The 21,110-nt window shown below is 35.0% G+C and overlaps 3 protein-coding genes across 8 annotated transcripts; all 3 read left to right on the forward strand.

Moving 5' to 3' along the window:
- The first annotated feature begins 885 nt into the window (after positions 1-885).
- LOC143460508 (protein SAND-like) lies at positions 886-8,745 on the forward strand. Its single transcript, XM_076958030.1, has 12 exons — positions 886-901; positions 2,657-2,749; positions 4,654-4,924; positions 5,112-5,356; positions 5,544-5,637; positions 5,809-5,923; positions 6,045-6,216; positions 6,357-6,491; positions 6,604-6,747; positions 6,840-6,954; positions 7,036-7,191; positions 8,362-8,745. The coding sequence occupies exons 3-12, from the start codon at positions 4,733-4,735 to the stop codon at positions 8,500-8,502; spliced, it is 1,509 nt and encodes a 502-aa protein (XP_076814145.1). The 5' UTR covers positions 886-901; positions 2,657-2,749; positions 4,654-4,732; the 3' UTR covers positions 8,503-8,745.
- Positions 8,746-8,983: 238 nt separating this feature from the next.
- Positions 8,984-15,592, forward strand: LOC143460511 (prostaglandin E2 receptor EP4 subtype-like). Of its 3 annotated transcripts, none has more exons than XM_076958037.1 (10): positions 8,984-9,668; positions 12,662-12,851; positions 13,020-13,121; positions 13,423-13,560; positions 13,680-13,841; positions 13,972-14,069; positions 14,207-14,345; positions 14,449-14,565; positions 14,647-14,771; positions 14,854-15,592. In XM_076958037.1, exons 2-10 carry the CDS (start codon positions 12,672-12,674, stop codon positions 14,945-14,947), a joined length of 1,155 nt encoding a protein of 384 aa, XP_076814152.1. In that variant the 5' UTR covers positions 8,984-9,668; positions 12,662-12,671; the 3' UTR covers positions 14,948-15,592. The 3 variants fall into 3 exon arrangements, with proteins under 3 accessions (XP_076814152.1, XP_076814153.1, XP_076814151.1); XM_076958036.1 differs by lacking the exon at positions 8,984-9,668 and adding an exon at positions 9,685-12,434; XM_076958038.1 differs by lacking the exons at positions 8,984-9,668; positions 14,854-15,592 and adding an exon at positions 9,680-12,434 and having other exon boundaries at positions 13,972-14,068; positions 14,205-14,345.
- A 134-nt stretch (positions 15,593-15,726) lies between these two features.
- Positions 15,727-21,110, forward strand: LOC143460510 (prostaglandin E2 receptor EP4 subtype-like). 4 transcript variants are annotated; one of them, XM_076958034.1, is made up of 10 exons: positions 15,727-17,123; positions 17,675-17,940; positions 18,059-18,160; positions 18,403-18,540; positions 18,711-18,872; positions 19,030-19,127; positions 19,376-19,562; positions 19,733-19,846; positions 19,938-20,062; positions 20,193-21,110. In XM_076958034.1, exons 2-10 carry the CDS (start codon positions 17,728-17,730, stop codon positions 20,368-20,370), a joined length of 1,317 nt encoding a protein of 438 aa, XP_076814149.1. In that variant the 5' UTR covers positions 15,727-17,123; positions 17,675-17,727; the 3' UTR covers positions 20,371-21,110. The 4 variants fall into 4 exon arrangements, with proteins under 4 accessions (XP_076814149.1, XP_076814150.1, XP_076814147.1 ...); XM_076958035.1 differs by lacking the exon at positions 17,675-17,940; XM_076958032.1 differs by lacking the exon at positions 15,727-17,123 and having other exon boundaries at positions 17,133-17,940.

Here is a 21,110-nt window from a genome sequence, read left to right on the forward strand (position 1 = left end):
TCATATTTGGGGTTTTCCCTTTACGTATTCCGCACATAAATATCAAGCGATTTTTGAACCTTGAAGACACAGTTTCTATTCGTGTTGGCCGATTCGTTCCTGGTTATATAATGTGCTGCCGAAAACGATGCGCAACCTCAATTGAAGTTAAGCTACAAATTTTTCTTGGAAGTCAAGAAAGACAACGGTAGGGACGGCTGCACCGGTTAATGTTATGTTGCTCAACTCCCCAACGACCAACATCAGCATCTCACGCATGTTTGCGAAAAATACCTGCGATATTACGTCAGTCAAGGATTTGGAGTCCTGCTACCGTAATGGTTCAGAGGCTTATCATTTTCATTTACAGCAATTAACAAGCCTGTTCTGCGGGGAAGCAATACGATGGTTACACCAAAGTCATTATATTAACCGCTATGATTTCTCTATGATCCTCTAGGATTTCCATGGTCTTTGGGGTGCACTACGTTACCGCCAAGTAACGGTCAGTTTTATTCTAATTTCCTTTATTTCAAATTCTTAACAGGTTCTTTTCTCTTTGGGTAAAGTTTTTATCCGAGTTAACTGTGTCGATCCACACCGGAAGGGATTGCCGAAAAGTCAAAGACTCGACTTGAGCCTCACCACCTAAATTGAAATGTTGTATTGTAAAACCTGGGATTTGTAGTCCACTTATGATACATCTAGCACACAAAATGAGAAATGTAAAACATTTTGTTACTTAAGTGAAAGTAAATAAACTAATTCTTCAAGTTGTGTGAGTTAATAACGTTATTGAGCCCATGGGTTTTGGTGATCCGTCTTCGGGACACGAATTGGGAAATCCCCTGCTTATTTCTGTAATTTTCAGAATGGGAGCAAAGGGAGATGATCAAAGGCTCAAAGCTTGATGTAATTTTCGGTTAGTACACTTACAAAATGTCGGTGTTTTGATATTAGGTACATAATAAGCCTATGTTTGATATGTTTTCATCTTTTATCAAGTGCGTTTTTATAACAACTAACAACCCGCAATACTGCAATATACCTAGCCTAAGGCAGTGGCTCTCAAACTGCGTCGTTTTAATTTTCCAAGAGCGTCACACAATAATTCTGTTTTGTAGCTAACCTTATATCAGCTCATAACAACATATAATTTTGTCGCACAATAATTTACTATCTTTTGGTACATGAATTTGAATTCTCCCAAGATTCGTTAAACTTTGCGAAAGCAAGCAAGCCCTAACATCACATTAAATGACATTCTTTTTTATTCATATTTCTTTTTTGTTGTATCAATGAATACAACTTTGATAATAAGCGTCTTCATTAGATTCTTACCGCTGGTGCGTCGCAAGTCCAGCAAACTTTTCCAAAGACGTAGCAATGAAAAACGTTTAAGAATCACTGGCCTAAGGCGTCAAGCTTGCTGCAGGATTGGCCCAACTAGAAAGTACGGCTGTTTTCGACGAGACCTCGTGTGTGCAAAGACGCAAATTTTTGCGTGATGACTTGCACTGAATTCTCAATCCTTTGTTTATTTATTATAAATTGGCGTTTAAGCAACCAGTTTTTGTTTCTTTATTTATTATAAATTAGCGTGATGAGTAAAATATATGGCCAGCAAGTGCTACACTTTCCACTATCGATCTTGAGTGCGCAAAAGATCTGAAAGTGCACTTCAAGTATGCACTGAAAGTCTGCCAGATGCTTGTTTTCGTTCTTAAGCAAGCCTCTGTCATACTGTCTAATAAAAACACTGCTATAAATCATGTAAAAATGCATAAAAACTGTATCTGCAATTATTAACTGCTTACAAAATTTAGGTAAATGTACATAACAGACAATTTCTGAGCCACTGTCTGGGCGGCAAGATTTTATCGATCGCCTCCTACTTAAAAATTGAAAATGTGAACCCACTTTCATTCTTTTTTAAATTGCAACCGCTTTAGGCATCAAATTGTAACGATTTTACTCAGGTAATTAGCATATGAATTTCTTTACGAGATAAAAAAATGTTTCAAATATATTTTTTATTTTAAGGCAGTTTTTATTTTAATCCTACGCACTGGATTTGTTCGATATGATATCTATATACATGATCACTGAAGCATGTGACGTAAGTCATACGAGTTTGCTGTTATCTGCGTTGGGTGTAACTAAAGTAATTCAATTTATGTTTACTGCTAGTTTATGATCTTTGCTATTATTAAACTTTCCTTGAAATGCAAGGCAAAATTACATGTGTAACGCGCCGCAAATAAGAAACAAACTTTGACACATTTACCGTCACATGCCACGTAACGTGAAGTTATGTTGAACAACATAAACTACGCAACCTTTTTTATATATTATTTTTACGGTGTAAAAAAATTCGTATGTTACCTGAGTGAGATCTTTGCAAGCCGATGCCCAGAATGCTTGCAAGTTGCAATTACAAAAATAATCAAAATTGGTCGACAATTTCCATTGTTAAGTATAGGCGATCGAAAAAATCTTGCCGCCTAAAATAAGATGGTGGCTGTGAGTCAGAAAGGGTTCTCATTAATGTACCTGACTGTTCTTGCTGTAATTTTATTCATATTCTACCTTTTGGCTCTGTCATGGACATTTGTTTTTGCTCAACATTTCATGTTTGACAATGTCACCGAAAGTAACTTTTTTGTTTTAATCCAAGCCCTAGGTTTCTCGAGTTACTGGTATACTGAGGCCAAAACAGCACAGTGTTGCTAGGGAAGGACATGCAACCTCCATCATTCTTTCCGAAAGAGTAAGATTGCGTAGTTAACCTGAAGTTAAAGATAAGATTATATTTTATTGAACTTGGTAGCCTGTGAATTGAAATGTATGCTATTTTTAACTTGAAATGACATACTAATTTTTCTGAAGTGTAAATAAACTGAAAACTAATCCTTACACTTCTCATGACTAAACTACTAAGCTCGACTGCGAAATTGAAATATATGCTAATTCTCAGCTTAAAATGCCATACTTACTTCCAAACTCTAAAATAATTTAAAACTAACCCTGTCCGATCCAAACTCTCACTCCTCATGACTAAATGACCTCAAAAATTAATGTGAACAAAAAATAGTCAGAAGTTAACAAGAGTTGAACTCGAAACTTCCAGCATATGGACCTAATGGCTAACCACTATGCCATAAGATTTCTTTTTTTCCTTGTCAAAAAATAAAAGTAATAATCCTATCAGTGAAAATCTGCCAGTCACGGTATTGTGATTCTCTAATTTTGATAAACGGACACCAGTGACATATAGTCTTTCACATATATTAGTTGTCTTAACACTACGCCATGTCAAAATGTTGTATTTATCCAAAGGTACGAAAATGTCTCTTTCACCACTCTGCCATTAATTGAGTTTGGATAATGCGATTTGCATAAAGTACTAGCCTGTTTTAATAATTTCTTACTCCGGTAGGTGTAAAATAAGTCTCTCCTTCACTGGTCAATAATCGTTTGTCTAAATAAATTGTATAGGTCTACCCCTAATTTTGTTACCTCTTTTTTACTTAAAAATTTGCGTTTTAAAATACCCAGCGTTTTTGATGTTGCTGCTTGCCAATGTTTATAGTGTTCCCAGTATTGTGATAGTCGGTATTTACACTGTTAGAGCGCTCAGTAACACCGAAGCACTGAGGATACTGCATAATAACATTGGCAACACTCGGATATTAGAACAAAAAGAAGCTCATACATTCAAACACAAATTCTAAATCATGTTACACTAACCACTGGGTCATCATAAAGAAAGTGCTGATATACCAGGGGTGGCCAAACTGCGGCTCTTTAATGAATTTGCATTGTTGAATTAGACATGCTTTTTCCCGGTCTAGACGAGTTGTTTGATCAGATTATGAAACAATGCGTTCTATCACACGTAGTAACAATGGACTCATTGTTAGTAATAATCAAATTACACTCCAAAAAGGACATTATTGTACAGAAGTGTGCTAACTTGTACACTGTAGTTAAGTAAACTGTCAGTTTGAAGCTGTACCTCAGGGCTGACCTAGTTTTAAGTCTCGGTTACGGTTACACTAATAATTGCAAAAAGAGTTGGTGAAGCCCAGGTGGAGACTCATAGTATCACCACGCAGCACTAATGTTTATCAATAGCTACACTTCGTTGTGAGTGAATAAATTCGTATTTTTTATTGTGTTTGTGTTGCGGCTCTTTTAAAGCTCGAATTGGTAATATGCGGCTCGAGCTTGAAGCAGGTCTGGCCACCCCTGTGATATACCATTAGTCGGAAATTCTGGTTATGGTAATTTGCTTTGTTTAAATATTAGCCCGTGAAATAGTTACTCCAAAAGCCTGACATGACTTACTACTAAGCCAGCTGGATTACTATGTTTCTTTTGTAATAAAAACCTGTAGGCCCGCCTAACTGCATTCTTTGTAGGGCGCATAGAAGCAAATTTTCAGCTCATAAATAATAATACTGTATCCAATTTTATTTATTTACATGCAAGGAAAAAATTCAAACTCTTTAAACCCAATCCCACTTGTTTATAGATGTTTGTTTATAGGCAAGAAATATTTTATTGTATATTATTTTAACAGCCAAGAAGATACAAAACTTGTCTTATTTCATTGAAACAATGCAGTACAACAATTATTCTAAAACTATGATTCTTGCTTTCAATTTCCAGAATGCAAAGTAAAGAGAACTAATTTGATTTAACTAACTTTATTGTTGGCACATGATATACTGTGGATATATCATTTGACATGGAAGATGATGCGACCATTTTATCAACTGGGCATGTGACTAGTAGTGAAAGCGTGGATGTCCCAAGTGATTTTGAAAACCTGGCTTCATCAAATTCACAAAACTCTGCTTCTAACCCTGCAAATCCCGACATTCAGGAGGAAGTATTTGTGTCTGCTGATGACCAATATGTCAGTGACTCAGCATTATCAGTAAGTTTTGTTTCTATTTCTAGCTGCAAATTGTTTGAAAATTCTCATATCTTGGAACATTGAGTTTCCGGTATATGGTCTTAGTGTGCTCTACTTGAATTGTCTTTGAGAAAATCTTTCTTTTTTAACTGGTTTCGATCATGATGTTATACATGAAATAGGCCTAAGATATATTATGTTTTAACAGCTTCCTGGGCCATCAAGTGATGATGATATTTCATTTCGACAACGCAAGCTGACCATGTTGATGACTGAAGAGGATGAATCGGAACTTTCGTCATCTTGGAAAGAAAAGAAAAGTCACATTTTTGTCCTCACTGAGGCTGGAAAACCTGTTTATTCACGTCACGGCTGTGAGGATAAGTTGTCTTCATTAATGGGAGTTATGGTTGCCATTGTATCCTGTGTACATGACCGAAATGATACAATAAGGTATAATTATTGCATGTAAATAATTTATTCTAAATAATTTATAACTTTTTGTTTAACTATCGTAATATTAATAACCTTAATATTTTTGATAGTTTTTGGTTAATTTGTAACTTTTTGTTGTTTGACCAATCTGCATGGCACTCCATGGTGATGTTTACATTTCAACTATTGTCAAATCTTTTAACAGAAGCATTGTAGCTGGAAATCGCAAGTTTGTGTTTTTGATAAAGTTACCTTTGGTGTTGGTTGCAGTTTCTTCTGCTTTGGAAACAATTCATCAGGTAAGCCTTTCGTCTGTTTTTAATTTAAATTCTGAAGTTAATGTCTGTGTAGTGTGTTCTTACGTTTAGTCATCAGTGAAAAACAAAATTACATTGAAATGTTTATGTACTTGCTTAAGGTAAAATCTTTGTAATATACATGGATTATGTTGGTATATTACTGTGTTTCAGATTGAAATTCACTTGCATTATGTCTACAATACAATCATCAGTGTTGTGAGTCTAAGTCAATTAAATCGCATATATTCCACGCAGAAAAACTACGATTTACGAAGACTTTTGACAGGTTTATTTTCAACAGATGAAGAGATTATCAAAACTTACTGTCAGCATATAATATATCATTGATAATAATATAATAAATGTAACTCGTTTTTGAGTAAATGATGACATCTATTATTTTCTAGGCACTGACAAATTTTTAGACCATCTTTGTAATTCAATGGACCAGGACCCGCAGTATTTACTACGAGCTGTTAAGTGCTTACCACTGGCTGGCCATATGCGCGATTTTGTTGGACAATCACTACAGCAGTCAAAAACAGATGACCTTGCTTTTGCAGTTTTGGTGTCATCTGGGTTGGTGGTATTTACAGTTTTTGAATTTTTTAAACTTTGTGCTGTCTAATTTGAATTTTGAATTTGTATAAGCTTATAAGTTCATATTTAGGATTATATTAAAAAACTGCCTCATCTGAATTAAGGCGTATATTTTGCAGTCAAGTGGTAAGCATATGTCGATTGAAAGAACACAATCTTGACACGACAGATTTGCAAGTCCTGCTTAACCTAGTAAACGCCTCTGCTACATCTTTTCACGCAGGAGAGAGTTGGCTTCCAATATGTCTTGCACAGTAAGTTGTGATGCAATGTTTTACTGTCTGGTGCTCTTTTTTGACATATGCAGTAATTGTGCGTTCTAACGACTTCACTATGAGTAGAGTGATTAGCTTTTGTGTTTTATAGATTTAATCCATCTGGATTTCTGCATGCCCATATCTCGTTCTTGGATGAAAAGTTGCAAACATGTTTGATATTCCTGTCAGCTGACCGAGACGCCTTTTTTACACTTTGTGAGTGTAAGAAGAAAGTCGTTGCAAAATTGAACAAGTAATTAGATATTCCATACCTTCATATTTTATATCATAATTTCATTCATATTTCATTTCGTGATTTTATATTGCATAACTTTCTTGTTACAGGCACAAGTGCCTTGAAGCTATACATCTTGCTTACAGCAAAGCAGATTACACTGTAAGCAAAGTTGGCATTCCAGAGTTATGGCACTTTTTATATAAGACAAACAACATATCTCAGGTACGTAACGCTCAAGTACTCAATGTTATGATAATAAAGTCATAGGAAAAGGGCTATTGATGCATCATGGTTTTCTTGCAGTTTACCTGCCCTGAATTCTCCGTACCTTATCACAATGAAAAACAAAGGCAGAGATTGTTTGGGCTATACCAAGAAATGCACGGCAAAATACACAATCCCGCCGCACCCTTGAAACTGCATTACTCTGTGTCGGACGAAGAAACCTTACTTGCTTGGGTAAAAATAGTTTCTAATTCCTGTAATGTGGTAGATAATTTGAATTTTCAATAATAGTGTTTACCTTGTTGTGATTTCATTAGAATGCCACGTTAATTTTGAAACATTTTAGGATTGTAAACAGTATGGGTCAGAATAGAGCAAGCTGCTCATTACTTTGGTTGGAGTTGCGGTTTTAGCTAAATTTTGTTTGGTTTTAGCAAATGGCCTGGAAAATTGGCGTGTAATTCCTTTCCTTCATGTCCAAAAATTACGTACCTTACCTGTTATTGTGGCTGTTTTACGAAATCCTACTGCCCATGTAGATCTAGAACAAACATATCTTTATCTAGTGAAAATTTATGAACCATATGTGACCCAGTTTGAGGACATCGACAATGAAACAAAGCGTGTCTAATACTCTATTTTCCTTACCTGGAAAGGGATGTTTTTACAAAAAGAATTGAACGGTTTCGCCTGTAGAACACACTTAGAAATCGTTCGATCTCGGTAATTACCTAAAATCCCTTGCGTGGAACCACGTGTTTGACCAATTATTACCTGTACCATAATCTGATTTATTGTAGCATTAAGCAACAAATCTTGTTGTCGTAATAGCGAATGCCTCTGCGGTTTGTGAAATAACTGCTTTTAAGTTGGCCTATAGAAACTCATCCGACCCAAAATATTATAGTTGCTTTACGCAAGTCTAGCAATGCAAATTTTATTGCATCCTTTCATGCGCAGACATGTAGGGCAGTATTTTATTTGATTTTAATTTCACTTTCAACAATAAATACCCCGGTAAATATACGCTACAGAAAATGACTGCGAAACTTCTAGAACCTTGTCACAAAAAATGGAACCAAAAGTAAAAAAGTTTGTGTAAATGCTGATGTTTCAATGATTCCGGAAGTGTGTAGTACACAAAGATTAACATTAAAGTTATCCCCCCAGCCACGGGCGCCAGTTTTGTTACGTAGCCTACGCAAATGCATAAGAATTTGGAATTATATATTATTCACTTTAAGGAACTTTTCTTATGATTTAATTTTAAACAATCGATATGCCAAATTCTAATTACAGTATTATCAAACTCTAAAGTTTACGCCTACCTTTTTCGGTTGTAACTGTAGATTATTATGTATATATGGAATCATCAGCAAAATTTATGATTATTATTTGGGTTAGGTTGCGTCAGGTTTTGAACTGTATGCAACATTCAGTCCTCTGGTCACCAAGAACCAAGCTATATCCGCTGTCGACCGTCTGCTGCGTTGGATAAAGCACCGTGAAGATGAATTATTTATGATGCGTACATTGACTTTTTGACACCTTGCAAAGTTGCAATAACTTAGCACAAGTTTATACTCCTTTACAGCATAATTTATACTTTATAGTATATAGTATAATTATCGGGAGTTTTTATGACATTGCTTAACTGCTTAATAGTGTTTTCTTTTATATCTTGCTTTCTCTACCGTATTTAAATGATTTTATTTGACTAGATGCGTTACTTTTTTCCGCGAAAAAAGTACCGCATTTGTTGACATTATAATTAACACAATGACTGCCTTTGGCTGTTTATCATGTTTATGTCAAGAGCTATGTGACCAACATATTGAAGCCACCTAGCCTATATACTCTATGCAAGCCTTGGCTACCAAAAACGGAAGTCGCCGCTTTTATTTTAAAACATAGTGCTGAAAGCTTGGTTTCTTCCAAACAGGTTGGCATTTTTGGTTTCGTTTGCAGCAGAACGTGATCAGTGATAATTATATTCAAGTTTAAACGAAACACGTGCTGTGCTGCTAAGTTACAAACAGTAAAGAAGCCATATTTTTTTACAATAAGTTTATTAAGCACAATGTTTGTGGTACTTTACTTTTGGTAGGTATTGAAGCAGTCTATACACATTTGCAGTTGGTTTGAACGTTGCAGCAGCTATAGGCGTTTTTGGTCTCTTGCCGATCTTACTAAACTTATTGTAGCGTGAAAGACAGCTTCTGCAGATCGTTTTCACCATACAAAAAGAGATGCACATCAATAACGTTACCATAGACGATTTACGGTGGAAAAGTTTTTTATTACAGTCCATTGCTCAATTCTACCGAAATAAGCTCTGGCCGACAGAGAATTTTCTGTAGGTGGCCTAGGTAAGGCTTTGCAGTTGAAAGTAAAGTACGCCATATATTCTTGCCCGTACCTTCTTTGCAAGCATACGTAGGTGATTGTAGCCAGACTAAAGAAGATCTCATGAGCGAAGCTGAGAAACAACAGAAATCCCATTTAAATTCTAAGTAACGCGAGTGGTGTTTCTACGACAGTGCGGGTAGCATTACATGACGTAAATGCGAAACAGTAACTGAAGTTTCGAAAATTTGCCTTTTTGGTATTTGGTAAACACTTCGGCCACAAGAAAACTCCGTTTCGGTTGATCAACGACGCAAGGAAGATGACGAAACGGTACAAACGACTAAACCACCTTCATGGGCAAGGTACGTTGTGTAGTTTGTACAACGTACTGGTGTAGTTTTTGGAAGCTCTAAAGTTTTGACGAAAGGTCATAAAATTAATTGGCTGAATTCTAATGAATAAATGTTCAGCTTTCAAAAATAGATGATCAGGTTTTAGTTGAATGCTTTGCTATCTTGTGTGCTGGACGTAAAGATCAGAGGTTTTTCATATTGGACCTTCTGTTAAGTAATATGTTTTGTTACGCTATGCACAATGGCAAAGCATTCACGTGAAAAAATAAACAAGATAAAAAATTCCTTTAAAACTTTTAAAGTGTACAGAAATAATGAAAGCTGTCAGTTGTCTCTGCATGGTCTGACTGTTGTTGTTGCCATTGACATTTTCCAATTCTATTTAGACTTCAACTTGTAGCAAGCCCCAGGGTATTGGTACGATAACCAATATTGACTGAGTTTGATCTTTTGCTGTTAACATTCATTCTGGTTATCGTACCAATTACTTGAGCCGCAGATAATGCTAACAGCCGTCTATCATTAATCTGAATATCGAGGACCAGTTTTGTTTTGTGGTTAAAGGTAAAGCAAGATAAATCGTGATTCATTATTTGCGAGGTACACCTATAATCAGGAAGCGTTGTCTGCATTATTATTATGTTAATGAATGAATGGCAGTAAATCGGAAATACATTCCATTTTTGCGTACATTCAATGGTGTAGAAAGGAGCAAAATGATGTGTATTACTGATTGATTAACTGTTAACAGTTAAAGAAAAGATCTGCAATGATGAGATGTTCGGTTACAGCTTTAATAAGTTGATGAACCGTAATAGCAAAAACTTGTAGGCTGCGTAAGATATATCTGAGGAAAGATTTTTACACTGAACACCATGCTATAGTCGTCAGTTTTTATAACAACTGCTCATATTTCAATCGGTTGACGATTTTTAATCGTTACTATACCGAGGTTTACTTCAGCATTATGCTTAACGTACTGCAGTCAGGCCAATATATTGGCAACCGCCTTCAGCCAAGCAGAAAAAATAATGGTAAAACAGAAGGGTTGAAGCACTTCTCCAAGCGATTCGAGGGAAACTGTGTAACTTGAAGGCAGCCAAAGAATGGTAGCAACGGCAGAATTGCGCTAGACTTGAACTGCTATGGCGCCGACAACTTTGAAGATTCGCTAATGCTAACAACCAAAGAGTTAAGAGTGCGTACAGCTTAATAGTCACTTGTTGCATGACTTGTGCAACAAGGTTGCACTTGATATTCTACGTTTAAAACTTTATCTTCAGTTGTCCCTCATCCGAATGTGCATGGTAATTACTGTCTTTATATATTTTCTAATGCCAACTAACATAAGGACAAATGAATTGTAAAGTGGAGGTGTCAGTTGTTTTCAAAACACTTCTTGGCGCAACCCTTGAGCAATGGTTCATGTCGATACTAGTAAACAACACTGCATCATCTAGGTTTACCCGCGGTATCCTCAGGGTTACCATTTCGCGTATACTTTTAAGATTTGTACTTATTTTCAAGAATAATGTCGTAGAAAATACTAATATGCTTATTTCTAAGAAACGTGCTTATTTTTGAGTTGTGTGCATAGTTTGTCTTGAACTATTTTTCATTAATTTGGTCACTTTGATCAAAGAGTGAAAAGCTACCAAGCTGTTTTCAGACTTTTTATTTGGTTGCGTCAACGCTGCATCGGGTACAATGAATGAATCACGTTTGTATTTTCCTCATACTGAGGCTTTTGACCAGTGCTTTCTTGTAACACCATGTGTAAATGTGTTTTTCTATTACTTTGGGCCTACCTGCAGTAAACATCGAGGACGCTGAAAATGATGGTGACGGCATGTATTTTTAAATGGAAACACTGTTTACCGTGCTAAATTGTTAGTGGTGAAAAATATTTGTAACTTGGCTAATATTTTAGCCAATTTACTATATTTCGAAAAAAACATGCGTTCGAAGCTATTTTTACAGTTTCTTATTAACAGAACGTAAATGTTATAACATAACAATCTAAACTTAACCTAACTTTACCTTTTAATCTAACTCTAACTTCAATAAAATCTTAAATAGCTAAAATCAACTTTTTGTGTACAAAATCTGTGACCTAACCACCTATCTTTAACAACAGGTTGCGTGAACTACTTTCGGTGAAACAGTCACTCTTATAATTTTTTCTCAATAAATCTATATTTAAAAATATTGTCTTTTGTTAGTTAATTTTCTCTTGAAAATGACTACTCTTCTTGTTGCTCAAAGCAGAAAAAAGCACCCTTTAAGCGTCTCATTCTCATCTGTGGTAGTTTGAAACTTCAAAACCAAAGAATTTCGCATGAAGCATTAAGCATTAAGGAGGTTGCAATTAAGAGTAGTTACCCGTAATCTCGTTTACAATCAGATTTTTGTGAGCGAGGTAACAAAATTTATGACATTGATAGATGAAATTTTGTTAGAACCAGTGTAATGACGCCATTTCCTGCATACACAATCTGTTGACACTGATTTCTAACTACTCTATTGATATCTAAATTGTTTTATTAATCATTATGATGATGTGAAGTTTGCAACCTCGATCCGAAAGTTTTTTTCGTATTTAAATATTTTCCTTTCATAAACTCCATGCAGTTCTTTGTAGCTATTGAATGTTATTATACTGTACTGTATGAACAGTATGTACAGTATACTGCGCTCCAAAAATATTTGTTTTTCTTAGATTTGAAAGGAAGATATTGAAATAGATTCAATGTCAATCAGCGTTATTGTGTATTGGTAGGTGAAGCAACTTTTTGTTACAGAACGTAAACTAGTTCCAGTCATTTCGCTTGGGAGCTTTTATAAAGCGCATTTGTAGCATTTGTTTGACGGCAGCCAACACAATAATGTAATGATGTGTAAGGTAGTAAAGCTCGAAGTTTTGTGAAAATTTATATACAGCAAGATGTCATTGCAGATATGTTAGTTGAAATAAGTTGTTAATTTTTGTTAAATGTGTCCAGTTTGAACAAAATGAAAAAAGATGAAGATTTTCCCTTTCAAAATAACAGTTGTTTCAATCTTACAAACTCAACATGCCAGTCATCGCATCGACATAGTATGACACTTCAGGTGCTTATTCCACTGATCAGCATCATTGGAAACGTCATTGCCATTGCTGTAATATGCAAAAATAAAAGAAATAAGAAGCAGGTATAAGAAAAAACATTACTACATATTACAGTACTAAATATTATTACTATTAAAAATTTAACCAACTTCGACTTTTTGCTTCGGTAAAAGCTTTACAATTATTATATGAAATTTTGTTCGTTTTTATTTTGCTCTATGATTCGTTTAATTGCATTTCTTTTTTTGCAGTCAATATTTTACACCCTTGTGATGACGCTGGCAGGCGTGGATTTGCTGAGCACTCTTTTAGTGTCATCTCTCACTCTGATATCACGCGGAACAGGAAAATCAGTGAGTAATGACTAGCGGGAGCTTTGGGAATACAAATTTAATTTTAAATTGGTTTTACACATCCCACTTGACAACAATATGGCCCTACTCTTAAGTTTGCTGTAGATGATTGACATCTGAACATGCGTATTCCATACATCGAAGGATACCGTAGAATCGTAGATCCTGTCGACATCAAAATATATCGGTTAATATAAAGCATCTTTTTTGCTTAATTTCTAGAAGCGAATATTCTATACGCCGTATTTTTGGCCTCCACTTTAATCATGATAGATTATACAGTCTTTCCATTATTTTTCAGTTATTGGAATTAGGAGGAAAGGCCCTATGTGATTATTCTGGATTTATAATGATTTATATTGGCGCTGTTTCAATGGGAATACTTTGTACTATGGCAGTTGATAGGTTGCTCGCGTTGCGGTTTGCCTTCTTTTACCAAGTAAAGTTACTTCATAGGCTATACTTGGCAACTGTTGAAACCAGTAATATGTATATGCGTTTACTTGATGTTACAGTCATAAGCAATGAAATATTATGAAATTTCGTAATTTGTTGCAGAGAAACGTCACAAATGGAAAAGCGAAGGTGGTTATCTTTGCTGTGCTAAGCCTGTTCTTTATTCTTTCTGCTTTGCCATTGTTTGGATTCGGAGAAATCATACAGCAATCACCCGGTACTTGGTGCTTCATTAACTGGCACGCGTCACAAACAAAAGACCAAGTATGTGACTTACCTTTTATTGCCATTGGTCAATTTCTTTCTACCTTTTTTATCTTTTTCATTTGAGTACATACACCGCATTTTAAAAGCACTGTTATTCTCTTAAATGTTTTTGAATATCTTTTTTAAGGTCTACAATATTATGTTTGCTATGATAGGAAGCATAATGATGCTGGTTGTCATATTTTCTAATATCTTTGTGATAAATGCAGTTGTCAAGAAAAAAAGGTAAATATTTCATTAAATCAATGCCAAAAATACTATCGATTAAGCATAAATATATCTTTATGTAATGCTGTTTATCTTCCTTTATATTTTTTCTACGAAACCAACACCATAATATTTTATTTATGTATATCTTGCAGAAAAATGCGGTCAAGAAATGCATCTATGAGAATAATGACAAAAGGTCGAATTCGCCGAATAACACTGCAGGAAACGCAGATGATGGTCCTACTTGCTCTGATGACGTGTGTCTTTATATTTTGCTACCTTCCGCTTTTGGTAAGTGCGCTTTCGAAACATCAGGATATTCCCCCGAAGGTTAACATCACCACAGAATTCCTTCGCAAAAATCCTTCTTGTAAATGATGATTGTTATTTATAGCTACGCATTTTGATCAATCAAATCGACGAAATTGGTCAAACTCGAACGCACTACAGTCCAAAGTGGGATTTATTTGCAGTGCATGCTGCCGCTATTAATCCAGTGTTAGATCCTTGGGTAAGCCTTTTAGTATTCTTTGTATGCAATTTCATCTCTCATAATCTCTCATTCGTAACGCAGCAGTGAACTTACATGCAGGTATATATTTTATTTCGCCGGGAGACATTAGAAGGATTATTGCGCTGTTTTAAGTCGACAATAACGTGCAAATGCTTTGTCGAAAAGAAGTCGGAAACAACTTACACTAATTGTCAAACCGAAAGGTAACTTTAGTCAAAACTTTACCAGAAAAAAATGTGCACATGTAGACTGTTTGTTCAGAAAAACTTGCCTTTTTTATTTTAGAGCATTCTTTTCCAAAAATACAAAATCTCGGGTCACATTGGATAATTCAAAAGCAACTACACTTACATGCTGTTCGTCCATAAAGTCTGTCTAGTATGCCTTAGTAGCCATAATGCTTCTTGCTTATAGGTTTTAATGACATATTACTGTACTACGATAATATATACTGGCATTATCTTATCTTAGCCTATTATCATTCAAACCTTCATATGGGTGTGCCATTGCCACCTGCTCCAGTATAATGTCGTACTCACTTTATGATAACATTGCATAAAAGTATGCAAAATAATATACCTTGCAACATTAACACGCGTTTTCTTCAAGATGTGTTTGCTGGAACCTTTCTGTAGTCTTTCTTCTTCCATACTTCATTACATGTTATTTTTACATTTTTAACTTTTCGCTTGGATTTTTTTCTTTGATACCATTCTTATACTGTACATGTCGTGTGTAAGTAGAATCAAAAAAATTAACAAAAATTAGCAGGTCATGTCTCTTTTGTCTACAGTGAGTTAAGTTCAAGTTGGAATTTGATTTTTTGCAACCAAAAAGTTTCATAATTAATGATAATATAATTTTGGTTTTCTGTAGATCCCATAACAACTTGCATCTCCACGTTCTTGTCATAACTACTCGTCCTTGCATTCAATTTATTTCTAAAAGTTAATTTACTAACAAGTTTTGTCGATATGAATTAGATTATGTCAATATAAATTAAATAAAAAACTGTTACAGCTTTTCCCAGGTGTTCGAAAAACACAAAAGCCCTCATTAGTGAGAGAAGGCTAAATTTTGCAAGTTGAGTTTTTTGTCCACAAATACTTCTTGATGTTATCGTTATCTTAAGGGTAACCTATGTCTAAAATAGTTTCAGTTTCGGATGCAAAACGTGTCAAAGAAAACAAAAAGATTAGTTGCATGGCAAGACCAGCCAAATGACAGTTTTACAATTCCCTGTAAAGCATGTTACAGTATAGTCATAGATTCTAGAAGCGGAAGAAGCCCAATCTTGCATAACACTTTGTTTATGTGTTTGGAATAGCGGCAAAAATGCAATAGCACAGCATGAAGTAAGTTAGAGAGTTAGAAGGAAAATAGAATAAATAGATAACTAAAGATTAATGTGTCGAAAGCATTTAGCTTAACCATTTTCGTTTAACTTTTATTAACAAACTCATTTTCTGTAACCGGTTTGAAAGCTATATCCATACTGCATCAGTCAAGATGAATTGCATTTATTGGTATCTTGTCCAGCTAAATGTATTTGTACTTTTTTATTTAAGCAATGTGCACTATATGTCAAGCAAATGCCGTATTTCGCTTTAGTTTTTTTGAAACTAGTTGTATTTTTTGGTTTGATGTACATATTCAAAAACAATCAGGGCTGGCATACAGAACTACTAAAAATATTAACTAATCGTTTATTATTTTACAAGGAACTTTGGATCGCAGCTTTCGATAAATTGTTTTTTTTAAGTTTGTGCACAGTGGGTATACTAACAATTTTGAATAAGAAGTTTCTGGTAAAGTTATAAACTTGTTTTGAACCAATATTACTAAGAAAGGGTTCCATTACACTGTTTGCAGTTCATTGAATCACAAAAATGAAACTAATAACTGCTAAGTTTTGAACAACTAAAAAAATATTTATGTATACAATATAGGGCATACGCTTATATACGTCGCCTTTAAAACCAACATAACATCAAACGGAGTGTGTAAAGCACAAACAAACATACTATAGTTTTTTAATGTTTATGTGGATCGATGATAGGTTTCCTAACTTGCCAGAAAGAGTATTCTACCGATTTTTATAAACTGAAGTGCTTCTAATAAAAATGAGTGTATGCCGGTATCGCTAGTTAATAATTCCGGATGTTAAATTTTCAATTAGCATTTCTTCTCGGTTTCAATTAACTTGTCTTTGTTGGCAACAATGAGATGTACAAGCGTGAATAAGGGAAGGCCGCGGGCACATAATAATCATTTTCAAGTAAAAGTATTTACAGTCATGCTGCTGCTATACATAGCTCTGGCTTCTTCACATTCGATGAGGATTTTTTCAACTGTTTTGTTTTTTAAATTAGAAATAAATTCGGAAAAGAAAATAGGGATCGTTTATTTCAATAATTACAATCTTGCCTTTAGGTATTCCAATATCATTATACAGTTTGCGAAGAGTAGACTATATAGTTTGCTAATTGCAAGCCGAACAGCGTAGGCCAAGCTATGTAGACAATGCGCAACATCAAGAAAAAAAACGGCTGAAGGTAAGGTGCTGCTATGGTAGCCTATTACAGGAAATGCATATTTATTCAGCCCTCAGTAGCTTAGTTTTGTACTTAGCTCAGTACCTTTTGAGTGGAACAATGGGTCAAAATAATTGAACTATAGGCTAGTTGTAGGTCGCGTGGTATCATCTGAAAAAAAACACGATTGTTCTTATCGAAATTAACCTTTTTAATTGGTTCTAATAAAGGAACTGTTAATGTATGGAACAACAAAACGATGTCAAGATAGCCGTGCGACTCGCGTAGTCGCGTAAACTGTCTGGACTCCAGTTGTACTTCGGTATTGATCATTCTTTTATTAATTTCATTAGCTGTAGCATGTATGCAATACCTTGCTACGTAAGCAAAGATCAATATACATTCCATCACCATTAATTGCTTGGGTTACATAGTTTAATTCACAGCTTTAGAATCAACGGAAAGCATAATTCTTGTTGAACGTAATTGAATTACAGCGGCGTAATGTGAAAGACTGTAGACGCTACTTAGCATGATTTTCTATTCAATTTTGTTTTACGTTGACTTAAAAGCTTGCAAAGGTGCTATAGGGAAGCCAGTCTTGCAGAGACACCAGACGGGAAACATGCATTTATTGCGGATAGCAATTGCTTTATCTGTGCTACAATTTGTATATGCTGACATAAATGTTACATCTGAGGCGGTTTCACCTGGAAGAATTCAGCATTTAACGGTCACAAATATGGCCGCACCGTTAGGCACGGCGATCACGAGTATAGTAGGAAATGTTATCGCAATTTTTGTGATATGGAGAAATCAACGTCGGTCAAATAAACAGGTGTAATAACTATGTACCGTAACGAATAGTAATTTTTAGCGCAAAGAAAATAGTTAATTTTTTTAATTGGATCTGCTCGGTGACTAACATGTTTGTCGATTCCTATTTTTTATCACAGTCTGTATTCTACACATTGGTGATGACGTTGGCCTGTCTTGACTTCATAAGCACCGCAATGACGTCACCAATTACGTTCGTCGCTTACAGCACTGGAAAGTCTGTACGTAAGACATATTTTTATAAAAATATTTTATTCGCTATTTTCACGTTAAAAATTTTGATTTTTTAGCATGAAAAGTTGCGCTTTACACAAATTAAACTCTATGTGCTTTACGTGTTACAGTAGTCAGTCAATGACGCGTTTTTATAAATGCAGAGCTATTTTAGCATGTAACTATACTTGTAAAATAAAATCTATAAACGATGTGATAGCATAAGTTAGTAGATACTATGTACTTACAGTTGATTGATCTCGGTGGCGTGGCGTTGTGCTTTTATTCTGGAGTGGCAATGGTTTACTTTGGAGTGGTTTCCATGGCGATCGTTTTTACTATGTCCATCGAGAGGCTGATTGCAATCAGATTTGCCTTCTTTTACCACGTAAGCAATAACAGGACGACACAATAGTTTTAGCTTATTTTGTTGTTTTTTATTCTCGCTATTAGTTTTCTAAAACTATACAAAAAAGAGGCATCCGGTAATAATGTACAAGCATAGCAGCGCTGTATTGTTTTGCGTTCTTCCTTTACTTATTGCCTCATAACTTTCAGACGAAGGTCACGGCATTGCGGACAAAAATAGCAGTTATAGTAGTGTCAGTGATTTGCTTACTGCTGGCCGCTCTACCCCTCGTTGGTTTCGGTCAAATTCATTTACAACGACCTGGTACATGGTGCTTCCTCAACTGGAAAGCGACGGAAGCCAAACATCAGGTATATAGGCTTTTCATCATGATCCTATATGTAAACTAAAATTGAAATACAATGCGAAATATATGTAAATACGATATTTGTTCTGCAGTTATCACTCATCACAATTTCATGAATTTGTGCTGACATAAATGCGCGTAATTTTTTTTTGTGGATTTAGGCATTTAATCTTCTGATTGCTTCATTGGGTATCATTATGATGATAGGAACAATATTTTGCAACTTTTATGTTGTAACAAGAGTTATTCTCAAAAAGAGGTAAGTTCTGACGACTTACGCAGTATATTACCTTTATAAAGTTTTTGCTTGGCAAGTTGGTTTTTGATTGATTGTGACAACATTTAGATTGAGTTCCGCGAAAATCGCCAGGATGTAATTTTATCGTTTGAAGCATGTGTGTAAAATTGGTTGATTTATGGCCAAAGCATTTGGTGGCTATAGGCCTATAGCTTTGACTAATTACCAAATTTGTTTGCAAAGTGGATAACCTTTGTAAATTGAACCAGTGCTGTTAACGAAACAGCTTGTAAGATCATTCCTTGTCACATCAAAAGGAAAATGAAAATCAAGAACTCAACATTACAAGTAATGAGCAAAACTCGTCTTCGAAAGATTGCTTACCAGGAAACTCAAATGATGGTCCTTCTTTTTTTAATGACGTGTGTCTTCATTCTATGCTACCTTCCGCTTTTGGTAGGCTCATGCGCATAACATTCTCATGATATTAGCTTGTAATTTGTATTCAGCGCAATATAGGCCTACTTAAATTTATAGTTCTATGCTTAACTGATGATAGGCCTAACCTTTGTACAGTGTAGTTATAGTACAACTTTGTATTAAAATGACAAAGCTTTTGCAATTAGGTGAGAATAATAATAAATCAAATAACCGCAATGAACAACACAACTGATCCCACGGCGTCTTGGAACTTATTTGCCGTTCACATGGCAGCAATCAACCCCGTATTAGATCCTTGGGTTGGTATAAGATAGGGGCTTGGTCTTAAATTTTAAACTCATGCTAAACTTCATCGGATTAAATAATCTATGTTAAAAATGTTTTATCTAGGTTTATATTTTGTGCCGTCGAGAAACCATTGTGGGATTTTTCAATGCATTAAAACTGCTGGTTACTTGCAAATGTTCCAAACAAGAAGTTTCGCAGATGTTTTCCAGCGGACGAAAGTTTAGAAGGTTCGGATCGTTGGCAATTTTTCCTGTTAATATTAACTTTCAATGCCGTTTCAATTGATAAGTGACAGATGTTGTTTTGTAGCGGGAGTTTTAACGCGACTTATTAATCAATCTTGTTTAACATCTTCAGTCAAGCTTCTACACAGAGTTTTAAAAACACTACACGCTCTATGATTGGGAAAAAGCGGGATTCTACAATAAAAAGAGAGGATATAGAAAGAAAATTTGCCCAAAAATGGATACGTCGTGTTGGCCAGCAAAATAGCGGACAAATGTTGACGCAACTTGCTGAAAGTCCTCCGTCTTAACCAGGTTTAAATGAATGAGACCAATGTTTGGCGAACTATTTTCCGTTTTCGAAAAGTTGCCTATCCAAGGAGTTTTGTCAAAATGTTTCATGTAATTGAATTCTTTTATGTTGTTGGCGTGAGATGGTAATTTAAAGCGTATAGTATCTTCATAAGTTGACGTTTGACTTATACCAAATATAATCGATTTGAAGAAAATATTTGAGGGATTTTGACTTTCACAAAAAATAAATAGTAGCAGTAAAAGTTTTCAATGATGTCACCTCGACAGGAAGCTGAAAAAGTTTCACAGTAATATAAATTGCTTCCGCTTTGCATCTTTAACACACACATATACATGTATATATATATATGGTTCCTAATGATATAAGCTATTACCTATTTTTTATCTAATATGTAGCTGCGCTGCATCTATTAATCGGTGTCACATTCAATCAAAGTTTATTAAGAAGCACTAAAATGTGACAAACAAACATGATATTTGCTCTATTTAGCATGGAAAAACACGCAACCCCTTTAGATCTTCTGAATGTGATTATTTGCACACATGATATGTCAAAAAGGGTTTTTGCTTTTGACAAAGTTTACCCGTATATATACGTTATTGTTTATTGTTTGGCCGCAATTAGTCGTTCATTTCTGGAAAAGGTTTCTTTTATAAAGGTTTCTTTCTTGTGGATTTGACGAAATTTGTGACATTTCGATCGTCTTGTGACCCTTGACAAACCAACGAGTGAACA

The sequence above is a fragment of the Clavelina lepadiformis genome, chromosome 5, assembly GCF_947623445.1.
Source record: "Clavelina lepadiformis chromosome 5, kaClaLepa1.1, whole genome shotgun sequence".
NCBI lineage: Eukaryota > Metazoa > Chordata > Ascidiacea > Aplousobranchia > Clavelinidae > Clavelina > Clavelina lepadiformis.

Coding starts and splice junctions, on each gene's coding strand:
- LOC143460508 (XM_076958030.1), top strand. CDS start 4,733: ATGGAAGATGATGCGACCATTTTATCAACTGGGCATGTGACTAGTAGT. Junction 4,925..5,111: donor TCAGTGACTCAGCATTATCA/GTAAGTTTTGTT, acceptor ATGTTTTAACAG/CTTCCTGGGCCATCAAGTGA. Junction 5,924..6,044: donor TTTACGAAGACTTTTGACAG/GTTTATTTTCAA, acceptor ATTATTTTCTAG/GCACTGACAAATTTTTAGAC.
- LOC143460511 (XM_076958036.1), top strand. CDS start 12,409: ATGTCAATCAGCGTTATTGTGTATTG. Junction 14,566..14,646: donor ATCCAGTGTTAGATCCTTGG/GTAAGCCTTTTA, acceptor ACTTACATGCAG/GTATATATTTTATTTCGCCG. Junction 14,772..14,853: donor ACTAATTGTCAAACCGAAAG/GTAACTTTAGTC, acceptor TTTTTATTTTAG/AGCATTCTTTTCCAAAAATA.
- LOC143460510 (XM_076958032.1), top strand. CDS start 17,635: ATGATTTTCTATTCAATTTTGTTTTACGTTGACTTAAAAGCTTGCAAA. Junction 18,541..18,710: donor GATTTGCCTTCTTTTACCAC/GTAAGCAATAAC, acceptor CATAACTTTCAG/ACGAAGGTCACGGCATTGCG. Junction 18,873..19,029: donor CGACGGAAGCCAAACATCAG/GTATATAGGCTT, acceptor TTGTGGATTTAG/GCATTTAATCTTCTGATTGC.